Raw genomic sequence first — 14,057 nt, forward strand, 5'->3', positions numbered from 1 at the left:
TCTCTACTAAAGCCAAAGCAATAGTACTGTTTATATCGTATATCTTATTCCCTCTGCTTTTAATCCCAATTGGTTTTGTAATTACTGTATGTACCACAGTGCTTCAATACAATGTAATCGCTTTTAAAGAGAGCATTATACACTGACATGAGTGTTAGAGACGACTAGGGTTATTTTTAGAAACTGACAAGTGAATGGCATCAATGTAATATAATGAAAACTTCAAAGGTTAACTTTCATGGCATCCGACCCTAGCAGTATGGCCTATCTAGCTATATAGTTCAGTGTACTATAAAAGCCAGTTTAGTTTATGTCTCTTCGCTCTCTCTTTCCCAGTCCATCCATTCTCTCTCTCTCTCTCTCTCTCTCTCTCTCTCTCTCTCTCTCTCTCTCTCTCTCTCTCTCTCTCAGAGTGTGCAATGGCTCCCATGAGTCTCCCTCCCGGTTTCAGGTTCCACCCAACAGATGAGGAACTCGTTGCTTACTATCTAGATCGAAAGATTAGTGGCCGAACGATTGAGCTTGAAATAATTCCCGAAGTCGATCTCTATAAATGTGAACCATGGGATTTACCAGGTACATATATATAGTCATTTTCTGCATGAAATATCATGAGTTATGCGTGCAAGCGCAATTCTGAATTTTCTGTTTTCCTTTCCAAACATCAACATTGAAAGTTTAGCGACCCATTAATCTATTTTCCACGACACATGAACAGATAAATCGTTTTTGCCAAGCAAAGATATGGAGTGGTACTTTTACAGTCCAAGGGATAGAAAGTACCCTAATGGATCAAGAACAAACCGAGCAACAAAAGCTGGTTATTGGAAAGCAACTGGTAAAGATCGGTCCGTGCACTCTCATAAGCGAGCAGTCGGCATGAAGAAAACTTTGGTGTATTATAGAGGCAGAGCTCCCCATGGCATTAGGAGTAACTGGGTGATGCATGAGTATCGCCTCATCGACTCAGCGTGTGGCAAGTCTGAATCATCATCATTGAAGGTATGATCCCATCCTTTTAAGTAAAATTTTCAAAGGATTTTCTGAAGTGAAAAAAAAAAATCAGAGATTTAATTTTAAAAGTTATTTAAATACTACAAACCAAAAGAGCAAAAGAATTCTATCAAAAAAAAAAAAAAAAGAGCAAAAGAAAAAAGAAAATTATTTTAATTAATATATACCAGTCATGTTAACTGTTGTAATGTTGGATCTATCAAAATGCCATCAAAATTCAAGAAAAATGTTATGATGAGATCTTTGAAGAAAGGGTTAGTATATATGTAGTATTGATTGTCACTTTTGGGTTAGAGATCATCAAACTTGTGCATTATCTCCTCTGGATCAGTAAACCCTAAAAAACCCTAACAAGTACCGAAAGAAAAAGAAGGAAAAAAAGGGTGAATTAATAGCTGCAGCATGTTTCTTTATTTCAACGACCTAGAGCTAGCTAGCTTGTTGTACCTTATCATTTCAAAATGATTAATTTGGAGCTCTTTCCAATGCATTAAAATGAGCGCAAAAATAGCAGGCGTGCAGTCATGACGAGGAACATGATCATCTTAAGATATTTGTGCCATTGTTTGAATATCCTTCAGTCAAACTGATCAGAGCTATCGTCTTAGTTATATCATCTTTAAGTAATCGGTAAAAAATAAAGCAAATCTCATATGTTTCCTCCTTTTTCTTCTTTCTCTAATTTTCTTTTTCCCTCGAAAGGAATAGCTTATCAACAACATGATGAAAGAGTCTTTGGTTATATGACTTTAGTCGTACTTACTATTCTCTTTCCATCTACTTCTACTTCTTTTTTTCACCCTCTTTCTCTACCTACTTTTCTAGATCTTTGTATGAGACTCATCTTTTCTTTCTCATTAGATTTATTTGTTATGAAAGGATCGATCAAATTAATTAAACAGTATTTGTGTTCGATAATTATTTTATACTGCAGGAATCTTATGCATTATGTCGCGTTTTCAAGAAAACATTAATACAGATGCCAAAAACCAAAGAAGAGCAAGAACCGATTGTGAATTCAGATCAGAAGGATTCAGTCTTGGATGAACAAATATTTGGAGACAATATCAGTGTTACTGGAGTTGAAACATCCCGAGGGAGATCAGAAGTGGATCAGGATGAGAATTACGTTGCTGAGTATTCCAAGTTCCCCTCAGATACTTCTTCTTCAGATCTAACTCAAGGGAGTACACCTGCTGAAACTGCCATAGCAGATGATTTTCAAGCTCAATTTGCATCGGATGAAGCAAACAGTGCTGCTGATTTGTGTGCTGTCGGTATGGATCAATGCCCCTCAATTCTAACTCATCAGGTAAAACAACTTCAACTATATATATATATATAAATATATATTTACACAGTTTATTTATGCAAAAAAATTATGGTGTCGGTCTATGAAATTAATTTTATTTTAATTTTTGTCTTAAATTCTGATGTGGGGGCATATCTTGGTATACTTATTATAATAATAATCTGCTTTTTAACCCCTTCCTTTATTAATAATATGATCGTATACTTTGTTAAATCTATATTTCCAGCAATATTCTGCTTTATTCCTGCTTTATGCATGATTTCCAAAGCTTCATGTTCACATCGCATTTAATTTTAAGCCTATAGTACTAGTATTACATGATCAATAATCATGGCTGGATCCATGCAGCATGCATAAACGATAGATCTAGCTAGTGGCCGTGGTTTAAGGTGGCCCCACAAAGTAAGCTCTTTGAGTTTCTCTTTTGATCCTAAAGTAACAAAGTTGGATGCAATGAACTCACTGCCTGTTCCAAAAGCTTCCTTCTAAAATCTCTTGGACTGACTCAGATGGGTGCTTTTCACCATCTTCAATAACTTCTTTTGACTGACCCAAATATCATTCAAAGTTCAAACATCTTTCTTCCCCATTTTCCTCACGGCTAACCCAAAAAAAATGTAAAAAATTCAGCTTCTCCAAATGACATTCTTTTCCGCAGTCTCAGTAATGATTGAGTACCCCTTGCCCATTTTTATAATTCTGGTTTGACTGCTGTCCTATCCACCATACATACATATAGACATGTCTTGCTATAAACACAATATGTTATATCCACCTGACAAAAAGCACCATGCATCGCACCCATGCAAGAAGAACAAGTGCTTCACCATCTTGGATATATCTGCATGCATGCATTTCAGTATTTCAAATCATTTTGCTGATCAGCGATTGCTCATTAATTCGGTATTCACCTTATGTATTCTTTAAATGCAGGATACATATGTTCCAAATTACACAGAAGTACTGGATTATAATCAACTAATTCCTAATTACCCTCCCTTGGAACTTGAAGATTTTCCTCAGATAAATTTGACAGAAACGAGGTCATTGAAGCCTGAAATCATCTACGAGTACATTTCACATGACAAGTACGGCCGGGACGGTATGAACGGAACATTAGAAGAGATTTTTTCCTTGTGTTCATCTCAAGATCATCACAACTCCAACATTAACGCCCTTTCCATATAAGACCTAGCTCGAGTACATGCACCAACATATAGATCATGAGTTTCAAAAATATTTCATTTCTACAATTCATTAATATTGACAGTAATGTAGAACATTGTGATGCTCGCTCGGTTAAAATAACCAAAATCTGGGGGATTCTTCGACAACCACAGACGATAAAGCTAGCTCTATTATGTTCTTCTCTAAAGAATGATGAGTCTGGCTAGGTATAGAACAATTTTTTTTTCCTTTGTTTTCTCCATTTGTTGAAATCTGTTGTATTCTTTCCATCAAATGGAAAATCTAATTTTCGGTGGTGCGTTTTTTTTTTTTTTTTTTAATATACAAATTCATGTTTAAGTTTCTTATATATATAAATATTGTTTGGATTAATTGCAAATTAGTTTTTGGCTTTTCTATCTTCTGCAAAAGGTTCTTTGAGTTTCCAACTTTTGTATATATCCTACATCATCTGGTGCAACACAAGGATTTCTCAGGAGATCAGCCATCTTATTATAAGTACTATCAGCTTGTCCAAACACCCTTGGCTGAGTAACTGATCTTATGGAATTCAGTGCATCGATTCGTCTGGTATGATGGTAACCATGCAGTGCCTCCATCTATCCCTTGTTATTTTCCATAATGAGAATTGCTAAATTAATGAGAATTAATGACGAATGTGATAGAGATGTCAATTAGTACGTACTGTCAACCAGCCGGGAATTCACATGCGGCACATTCATGCCATATCTGCTATCCCTTAAAAAATTTGCAATTCACATGCCATATCGATGGCATATTCACATGCGGTATACTCAGGAAGAGGACCATGTATCATTCACGCGTTAGTGTTTTTTGTATTAACGATAATTGGAAACGAGTGGCCAACTGTCACATGTAAACTTTACTTTTCATAAAAAAAAATATTAGAATGTTTTGTGTTAGTTAAGTATAATATGGTCAATTCACATGCCATATCGAGAATTTCATATATGAAGACTGGAATTGAGGCTATAGAGCTAGCTCACTACAACAAATGGTGGTTTTCCCTACGAGTGATTTCGTTGCAATTAGTATCTCTTGATGCAGGAATTGATTTTTGCCTGCCAAATCTTGCCGTAGCTGACTCCTCAAAATTATATGGCAACAGAAAGTGCTTTCAGCTGTGAGTATACTTATTGTGAAAATTACTACTATTTATGACGGTAAATAATCGTGAGAAACATATATATTTTTCGTAAGAAAAAGTTTTAATTCAAGACACCTTTCGTCCACAGAAAAAATATTTTCTAACTATAACTATTAGCTGGAAATAGTTATTTCTAACGTGTACTGTTGGTAGGAAATTCTCTTCCCTTATGTATCAGAAAAGCTTTTCTAAGAAACTATTTCTGTGGATAAAAATTTTTTCCCGCATGCAAATTACAGCAATTAATTATTTGCTATATATATATATATATATTCTGACAGATATACTTTATTGCGAGAAACAAGATTATTAGAAAAAGTTATTGATTACATTCATTATAGTGGAAATTATTTTTTGCCATTTACATAGATGGTTACTATAAGTACTTTTTCCTACATGCTAAAGAAGCCAGAAAAAAGTTTTTCTTGCACTCATTATGTGGAATTTCTTTTTTCCTACCATGTACATACATTATTAGTAAAACTATTTTCTTACATGGTAAAGAAGACAGAACAAAGTATTTTGAGACACCTAATGTTGCCAAAATAGTTATCAGGCATGTACAAATAGTCTTGGGAAAAAAGGTTTTGCTACAAATTATTTGATCAGTAATATTTATTTTATTCTTCCATTATGTGTCATTTTCTTCTAGTTTATTGCAGTTATTTATTAGTGGGTAAAATGCTTGGTTGAGCATGAACCAATTTGACTCTCTAATCAAATTGATGTCTTCATGGTCTGCTATAAACCAATTTCCAAGTATTACTTTGGTCAAATGCACAAATAATCATGATCATTATTTATCTTTTCATGACCTGTATATATGCCAAATATAAAGTTGTGTAACAGCTTTTATATAGAACTTATCAAACATATACAGCCTGTAATCACCTCATATTCCTAAAGTCTAGTCCAAGTCTACTTCAACCAACATATGATATTAATGGTGTCATTATAGTCACCAACATGTATATACTGATATACATACATAAAGTTCATCTTCCAAGTTATAGAGCATTTACATGGACAACAAGAGTTCCCAGATAGTTGATTAAAACAACTTGTAAGCAAATACATCTAATTTAGTAATTCTAGAACACCTTTATGGATGGAGCATTCTTGCAATAAAAGCTACATGCATGCATGGAGAGTTGGTTCAATACTATAGCTGTAACTTAGATATCTGTCTTCACTAATTATAACTTTTGATGAAAACTATTCTATTTAATTGAGCTGCAAAATTGGAAACACCAATGTCAAATATTAGTGTATGGCCAATCTCTACCAACCTAACCAAGAAATTCCAAACTGTACAAATAATCATCTACTGCTATTGGCCTTGTATTTAACTCCAAATATAATAAATAACATGATATGTGTCTAAAATCATCCATAGAATTTTGCCTTTTTTTATATGTATATTACACCTACATAGGGAAATACCTGTAGGTTTGGCTGAGATTTCCAAAAGTTCAATTAGTACTACAGTTGGCCCTAATTCTAGTTTCTTCAAGAAAATAACAATTGAGCATCAATTACAGTAGAACATTTATAAACTACTACACCCATCTCAAATAACAAAACATTTACGACAGAACAACAGAACATTTGTCTAAGGACTGCACCTTGAATAAACTTGATATCTTTACGTTACTCATTTTTGACCCATATCTTCCATAGGCAATACATAAGAAATTTATTGAAATTAACTAACAACAATTTGCTCCCTATGATATACTATCATAATTTTTTGCAATGAACTACATAGACACAAATACAATATTCTTGTTTTCAAACAACAGCTATATCCAGGCCTTATAAGTCAATGCTTTCCTATATTATGTCCTAATATCACTTAACACACACATGGGAAATATACCATAAGATGAGAGGGCGGAAAAATACCAAGTATACCTATACATAAAGCAACTTCTCTTTGTCCTACCTGCATCTTAAGTTATCAAAAGTTATGCCTCAACCTATAACCTATACAACTATATATACACCATCCTAGCCTTAACTAGTTTTCTTTGACAAACCAAGTCCCCACATCACCAGATTAACCAATATGTTCAACAAAAGGATATATGCAACTTGCTGGAAGGATTTTACTTTTTACTTATCAAAAAGGTTTTTTAAAAGTTAAAAAAACTCGTACCCCCATATATAGAGATGCCTATGCATCTCCCAGATCAGTCTCACTACGAGACTGACTTTGGGACTTTACTTTTGTTGTACGGGAAAATAACTGCTTCTCAACATCTAAAAAGTGGACCCTCATAGCATCCACATCTCTCTTGAAAGCATCAAGTTCGCTCCTTAGGGACCCTGCATCATTCTTATTCTTCTCATTCTCCGGCTAATATGTTGAAACTCCCTATTCTTCAACAATGATGGAGATGGTTCGAGTATAACTAAATGGCCTAAACCTCTTGCATAGCTGGATCGATGTCCTAACACCTCTTTGAACACTACATTTGTTGCATCATCCATGTTTACTTCTGATTCCATCTCATCCAACCTTTCAACCATCATATTCTACATTATATCAACTAATTCAGTATTAGCCATCCACCAATCTGTTTTACGAAATTTAAAAATGCATAAAATCAAATATTTACTCACATAGTTATGCTCAGCAATTTTCTTAATGAATCTATTCTTTTTTGTAGACCAATGCACTTCCTTATAAAAAGCAACCAAATTTGGAGCTATCTCCCACTTTGGAGTGTTAAGAAAGCATATTTCCAAAATTTAATTTTCCATTAGTAAGAAATAATACAACAAAAAAATAAACTATTAAACTTTGTAATCTTTACCCTCTCCTCCATGAGCCTAAGAAAAGACTTCCTGCCACCCATCTGATCCATCCTTCAATTCCCCCTATCATTTGTGTTATTCTTTGATGGACTTTAAAATTCAAAGCAAAAGTGTGTGATTAGTTCTTTTTTAGCAAAGGAAAAAAAACAAAAACAGCAACTCATATGTATAGGTAGAAAATTACATTTAAAAATTAGACCCCAAAAAATAATAATGATTTTTTTTACCTTGAATTCTTCACTACCCCATCTCTTACGTAAATTTTCCAGACACTTTTCTCTACCATAGTTGTCCCATCGAAAATAGCCTTGTCATGCGTTTCATACTCTTTGTACTTGCGGTGTAGTAGGTAGTGAAAATCATTATACTTTTGAGCAAGTACCATTGTCACAGTTTCTTAGTGGTTGCTTTTAGTCCAATCCAATACAAAATCAGCCTAATTGCAAAAGGTTATTGTATATTAAGTATGCAATTGAATGTGCACTTAACTATAAAATTTCAATTAGGAATAAATAGTACCCGGACACGATCTATTAACTCATCCTTCTCTTTCGTATCTACACGAGTGGAGCTTGCATGGCTCATGTTTGCATATAGTCTGACAATATATCTCATCCATGCTGTAAAGACTGAGGCATTTGTGTAGGATACTTCTCGTTGGCCATCCTTAATATCCAAAAAAATTTTCCATATTTACGAATGCGATCAAATTCCGTGCACCTTGCTAATCCTCGACTTCGTTTCTTTGTAACGACATCGATAGAACAAGACCACAATACCAATAAGTGGATTATAAAGTAATTCAAACTAACCTATCCCCAACAATATCAACTTTTTTACAACCTTAAACATATGGTCACCAGAGATATTTACATGCAACATCCATACTCATGCTAGCCTCATTGATGGATGTTATCGACTCCTCTAGTTTAACACTCAGTGCTTGAGTAGACTCATATGGAAATGATGGAAGCTCGTCCCTTAGTGTGCCTACTTAAGGCTATTTTTCTAATTGACCTCTACCAGAAATTGATGCTACATGCCCAGATTGCCTACCACGACCTTTCTTTCTTCCTCTCATTGCATGCACAATCTTTATCAACAAATGAAGTCTGATTTGTTGATAGACAGAAAAAGAGTATACGATTATGTATGTACAAAGCTAAACAATAACTACGTAACAATGTAAAAATAATACTACATCACTAATGTAGCATAATTAAGTGATACTATTATTGACTGTGGAATACTATACATCATTAGAAAGCAATATCAAATTTGTCGAGAATACTAACAAATTAAAGCAGAATCTATTTACAGTTTTACTGAAAGTGTAGCCACCTCATACATATAAAGTATTACATACCAAATAAGTGTAGTCACATATAATCAGCGACACTAATGTCCATATTGAAGAAACAAAACATCACGCCTTTGCCCCCTAATGTATCACCCATAATGTAGAGAGCACATCGAGTAATGTACGTATGAACCATAACATGTGCAATTTCAAATCTACAATATTTCTTTCAACATGTATAGAACCCATTTATAGTTAGAAAAACTTTTCAATAGAGATAGGGCCATGATATAGTGACTTTGTGAAAAGGCAATGCTACCCAGAAGCCTTGGTTGTGAAATAAACCACACAAAAATTCTAATTTCGATTTTAAAGTGAAAAAATAAATAACTCCAATATTATTTCAGCGTTCTCTCGTACAGAACACCTCTTCTCTCATACAAAACACCCCCCTCCTCTAAAAAAAAAATTGTTTCTTCTCTTCTTCTCCCAGTGTAGCCAACCTCCTCATTCAGCATCCCTCACTCAACATTCCTCCATTGATAAGCATCAAATAAACTCATACATGTAGTTCAATGTGTGACAAATTGTACATTCAAATAAACTCAACTAGAAAGCCAGAAGCAAATACTAGGTCTTGCGTTCCAAATCACATCCAAAAACCACCTTTAAACTATAGCAGTTCTTCATAATGCCGAAAGAAAATAGAAACCATAGCAAATGTGCAAATAGATTTAGTACCAGAACATACCATGTTCTAGTCATAGGAACTGTAAATGAAATCGAAGAACTAAACGGAGAGGGTGAGATCCTAAACATGCTGCGATCATTATATAGAGAAACATATTTCTATATATACTTCCTGGGATATATTTAAAGATGCTGCATCATGTAAAAAATTGTATACAGGTTTATCCCTTCAAATGGATTTTCATCTAACAATGGAGATGAAAAATTACAAACAAATGAGGGAAAGTAACGAAGTACTCACAATAGAAGCTTTTTCCTTGTATAATTCCCTTCCCTCAACAAGTACTTAACCGTCAAACGAAGTGGGTACTGCACCAAGTTGCTGTTTCATCTCCAGGCAGATGATGGCAAACCTTATCTCTACTTCTCTATGCACGAATAAAAAGGAAATGTTCTAACCAAAGACTACAAGAAAGCGGGTCTAACCATCAGAAAAGGTATGGTAGAGTTGGACAAGTACTACAGCTATCTAGACATATTTTTGATCTCTGAGCCAACTTTGAGTTTCCCATGCCATCACTAAATTTTTACTGCCTAAAGCATAGCAACTTGCATTTGCTTTCTTATTGTAAACACTGATCATTATGTCCTAATTAATAACACGATAGTACTGCTACCTTACATTTTGTGAATTTATCTTAAATAATCATCCTTACAATGTGTATAATTTTCCACTACCAAATATTAAAATTTTCTGAAATTGTTTTAAAAACTATAATATTATAATTTATTGTTTTGATCATACGTATAAAGTCACATTAAAAGAACAATATATATATATAGCTATTTTCCAAGAACATAATTAATGTATGCTGTAAAGTGTCTAATCAATTTTGCAGATATCTTACGACTCTGCAATTCTTTCCCCCTTATAACAATTTTTTGGCACCCACCTATAGTCTATACATATATACAAATATGTATGTATAGATGAGATTATTTTCAATGATTTCATGAGATGACTTGACTTTTGGATAGTGATAATACTTGAGAAGTATTGTAAATAGTAGTACGTAGAGATTGGAGTGGGTTTGTGGGTCCCATTGAGAGTGTTTTGAGTTGTTTGTATGTATAAAGTATATTAAGTTGACTTTTGAATATGAAGGTGAAAAAGGTGTGGGTCCCATCAATGATAGAATTTATTAATAATTGAAATTTTCAACGTACCCCTGTAAAACTACGAAATTGTCTACCAATTTCCTTAAATAAATAAGTTAGATCTCAATTATCAAGATTATGAAACGAATCAAATACTTTAAAATAAATAATCAAACTTGCAAGACACAATAATTGGTTACGAAGGAACACCCTTTAAAGAACTCTTTAAAGGTAAAACCCTACGAAGCAGCCAAACCCAGGAAAGTCAATCTTATTATTTGAAAAACAATTACAAGCAATAATCAATTACAAAATTTTTGCAATTCGACTCTCTTACTTTCCTAGACAAACGACTCATTTGTCTTCTACTGCAGTAGCAGCCAGAACCTCTGGTGATCTTCAAATATTGACTTCCCTTCTGGAACTCTAGATGCTGAAATCTAATGGATGTTGCTTTACCCTCAAAGCATGATCACACTCAAGAAGATATGAAAAATTCCATGAAAATTCTCAAGTGAATTTTCTCTCATAAACACTCAAAATATCCTCTCTAAAACTCGTGGCTCAAAGTTCTTGAGAAGATACAAAACTGAATCCCTTTAAATAGAAAGTCTGGAAAGAGTTATAGTCACAGTAGAACTGTGCTGATGGTTAGCAATAGACGCGAAAATGCGTCCTGACGGACTGCTAACATTTCGTGATAACTTTTTCTATTATAGACTAAACTCTGTTCAGTTTTCTTCTGAATAAGTGCAAAACTATCAGAACTCGATTTTGACTTCAAAGACTTATCTAAACAACTCTTAAAACTTCTAGATAGACTCAGCATTGTTTGGATACAAATCAATAATTATTTTTACATTCATCCAAGAATAATAAATAATATGATAAGATAAGCCTTATCATTTACTCATCTAATCCTAACCAATTTTTGCTTTTACAATAATGATGGTGAAATGATGATTTTATTTATAGATTGTTTAAAATACATAGAATAATTATAACAAATGCTAACATCTTTTAAAAATAATTTTGCATATAATTTTTTAAAAAACATTTTATTTAAATCGAAATTAAGCTAAAAATCAATTTTTGGCTATATATTTTTTTAAAACAAGTAGATACGTTCTATAGAATATTTTCGGCACTCCGAGACTTATTTAATTAAATCCAATCGAAATTCTAATAAGAATTAGAAAAAAAAAGGTTGCTTTGTAATGCTGTTATTTGAGAAGTATTGAAATTATTTAATTCCAATCTTGTAAAAAAATCAAATGTTTTTCATTTTTTAACAAGAAATCGTCATGTTCCCCTAGTTCTAATTTTGGCTCTTGCTAGTATGCTCATACAAGCAATAAAAATCAATTTCCTTTTTCTGCATCTATTTCTACCCAAATTCAACATCAGTTCAATTTCTTAGTTCTCATGTGTCGTGAATAAAATATATTAAAATGTAATGACAAAAAGCTAATAACGTTTTCCAAAACAAGGGGCTTTTGCCAAATAGAGTCATACAATACCATAGAATTTAATGCAATAATTAATTCTCACTCCTATTTGCCCATATGCTAAGTTCAATTGAATCCCTTGTTGCTGCCATGGCCTATTCAGATGAAGATGACATATTAGGAACATGTAACATTCACTCTGAATCATCTTCAACTGTCTACCTCAGATAGTGATCCTGATTGGTAAACTTATGCAAATATGTATCATTTGGTATAGTGTTTCGAATAATATTATGCATGACACAACATGCAATGATAATATATCGTTACCTAGTTAGTTTGTACCCATTCATGTACCAGAATATCTTAAATCGTTTCTTTAAAACACCAAATGTCCACTCAATAACATTTCGTATGAAAGAATACCGATAATTGAAATAGTCTTGATATCCTTGTAATGAATAATTGTGATGACGTTTTGACCTGTGATATCGTACGCTCAGATATGACGGCATAAATCCCTTAATACATAGAAAGGCAGAATCTACTAAATAATATCCACCTGAAAAATATAAACATTCCATTACTAATATTTTCTTAAAAAAATTACGTAATATCGCTTATCTAGAAATTAATAAATATATAATGGAATACCCTTAGGAGGCCATGGGAATTGGGTGTCTATATGACTCATCGCATCCATAAATACTCGAGCATCATGGGCAGTGCCCTCCCACCCAGAGTATATGAACGTAAACATCATATTGAAATCACACGTGAGGATATTGTGACTAAGTCGATGATGCCGAGTTATATACGCGTTAGTTACATGCGTGGGCACCACTGCATTGATAAAAGTCCAATCAATTGCACCATAACATCTCTGCATACATATCCCCTAATTTTGAGTTATGCATGTATAGTAAATGGGACCGAGCACACTGTGATTATGCCAACCAATAAATATTGAATTTTTCTTATGGAAGATGAAGAATTTGCTACCTTGAACCATGGATAATGTCATGGATTGTAGAGAATATAAGGCAACACCCCATCACCTTGTGTTAGTGTTGTCACTTTAGAAGTAAGGCGACATAGTGCCTTCATCACTTTGAGCACATGTCAATAAATGGTTTCAACCGAATGTTGACACCGGTCAGCTGCGATCCATTGAGCTGAGCCATGGGCGACCGTGTATGCAAACATTGCAATAACTTCTTCCACAGAAAGCTTCCTTGTTGATTCGAGAATGGCATCCACATGTAATGAATTGCATAACGCTTGGAATGCATATACTTCCATCTAAAACATGTTTAAAAATTTGTTTTGGTGTCCATTGAGAATTGTGTTGATATAATCTCGTCCACATATCCCAATATTATGCTGGGGAATTCGCCCGTGGGCTAGCTCGACAACTTGTTGCACTACAATAGCCATAAGTAGGGTTATGTTATTAAACCGGTTGGGATCATTCCTCTACCACTCTTGCCATTCCTCCCATATTGGATAGTGGGAGCTACTGGATCCTCCCTCGTTGGCATTGTTTGCCTCCACTTGGGGATCATCATCTGACGCGTTGTTTGGATCCATGTGATACTCATAATCTAAACTACTTCCTCTGTCCATTTTGCAATCTTGTAAACAATTAGCCCAAGTACATCTAACCATTTGCATACAATTCAAAAAGTGTGAATTCCTATGTTATTAACAATGAATATTAGAAAAAATAAATCAATTATCTCCTATATGACTTATCTAAAAAGTTCATCTAATACTAATATTAGGAATTAAAAGAGACAGTTGTCAAATTATGCAAGTACTTTCCTAAATTGTTCGTAGTGCAGATAATAATACATTAGCAATTTTCCATTGATATATGGTACACACCATTATTAACATAGGTAAAAGATATCAAATCCATTTATATAGTTTTCCATATGCATGTTTCAATTCTTAAGG

At 33.7% G+C, this 14,057-nt stretch overlaps 1 protein-coding gene across 1 annotated transcript; it reads left to right on the forward strand.

The window, feature by feature from the left end:
• The first annotated feature begins 350 nt into the window (after positions 1–350).
• Positions 351–3,833, forward strand: LOC122295854 (NAC transcription factor 32). Its single transcript, XM_043105107.1, has 4 exons — positions 351–576; positions 719–1,002; positions 1,949–2,326; positions 3,260–3,833. The coding sequence occupies exons 1-4, from the start codon at positions 420–422 to the stop codon at positions 3,512–3,514; spliced, it is 1,074 nt and encodes a 357-aa protein (XP_042961041.1). The 5' UTR covers positions 351–419; the 3' UTR covers positions 3,515–3,833.
• Positions 3,834–14,057: the final 10,224 nt, after the last annotated feature.

Source organism: Carya illinoinensis, chromosome 15 (assembly GCF_018687715.1).
Source record: "Carya illinoinensis cultivar Pawnee chromosome 15, C.illinoinensisPawnee_v1, whole genome shotgun sequence".
Classification (NCBI taxonomy): Eukaryota; Viridiplantae; Streptophyta; class Magnoliopsida; order Fagales; family Juglandaceae; genus Carya; species Carya illinoinensis.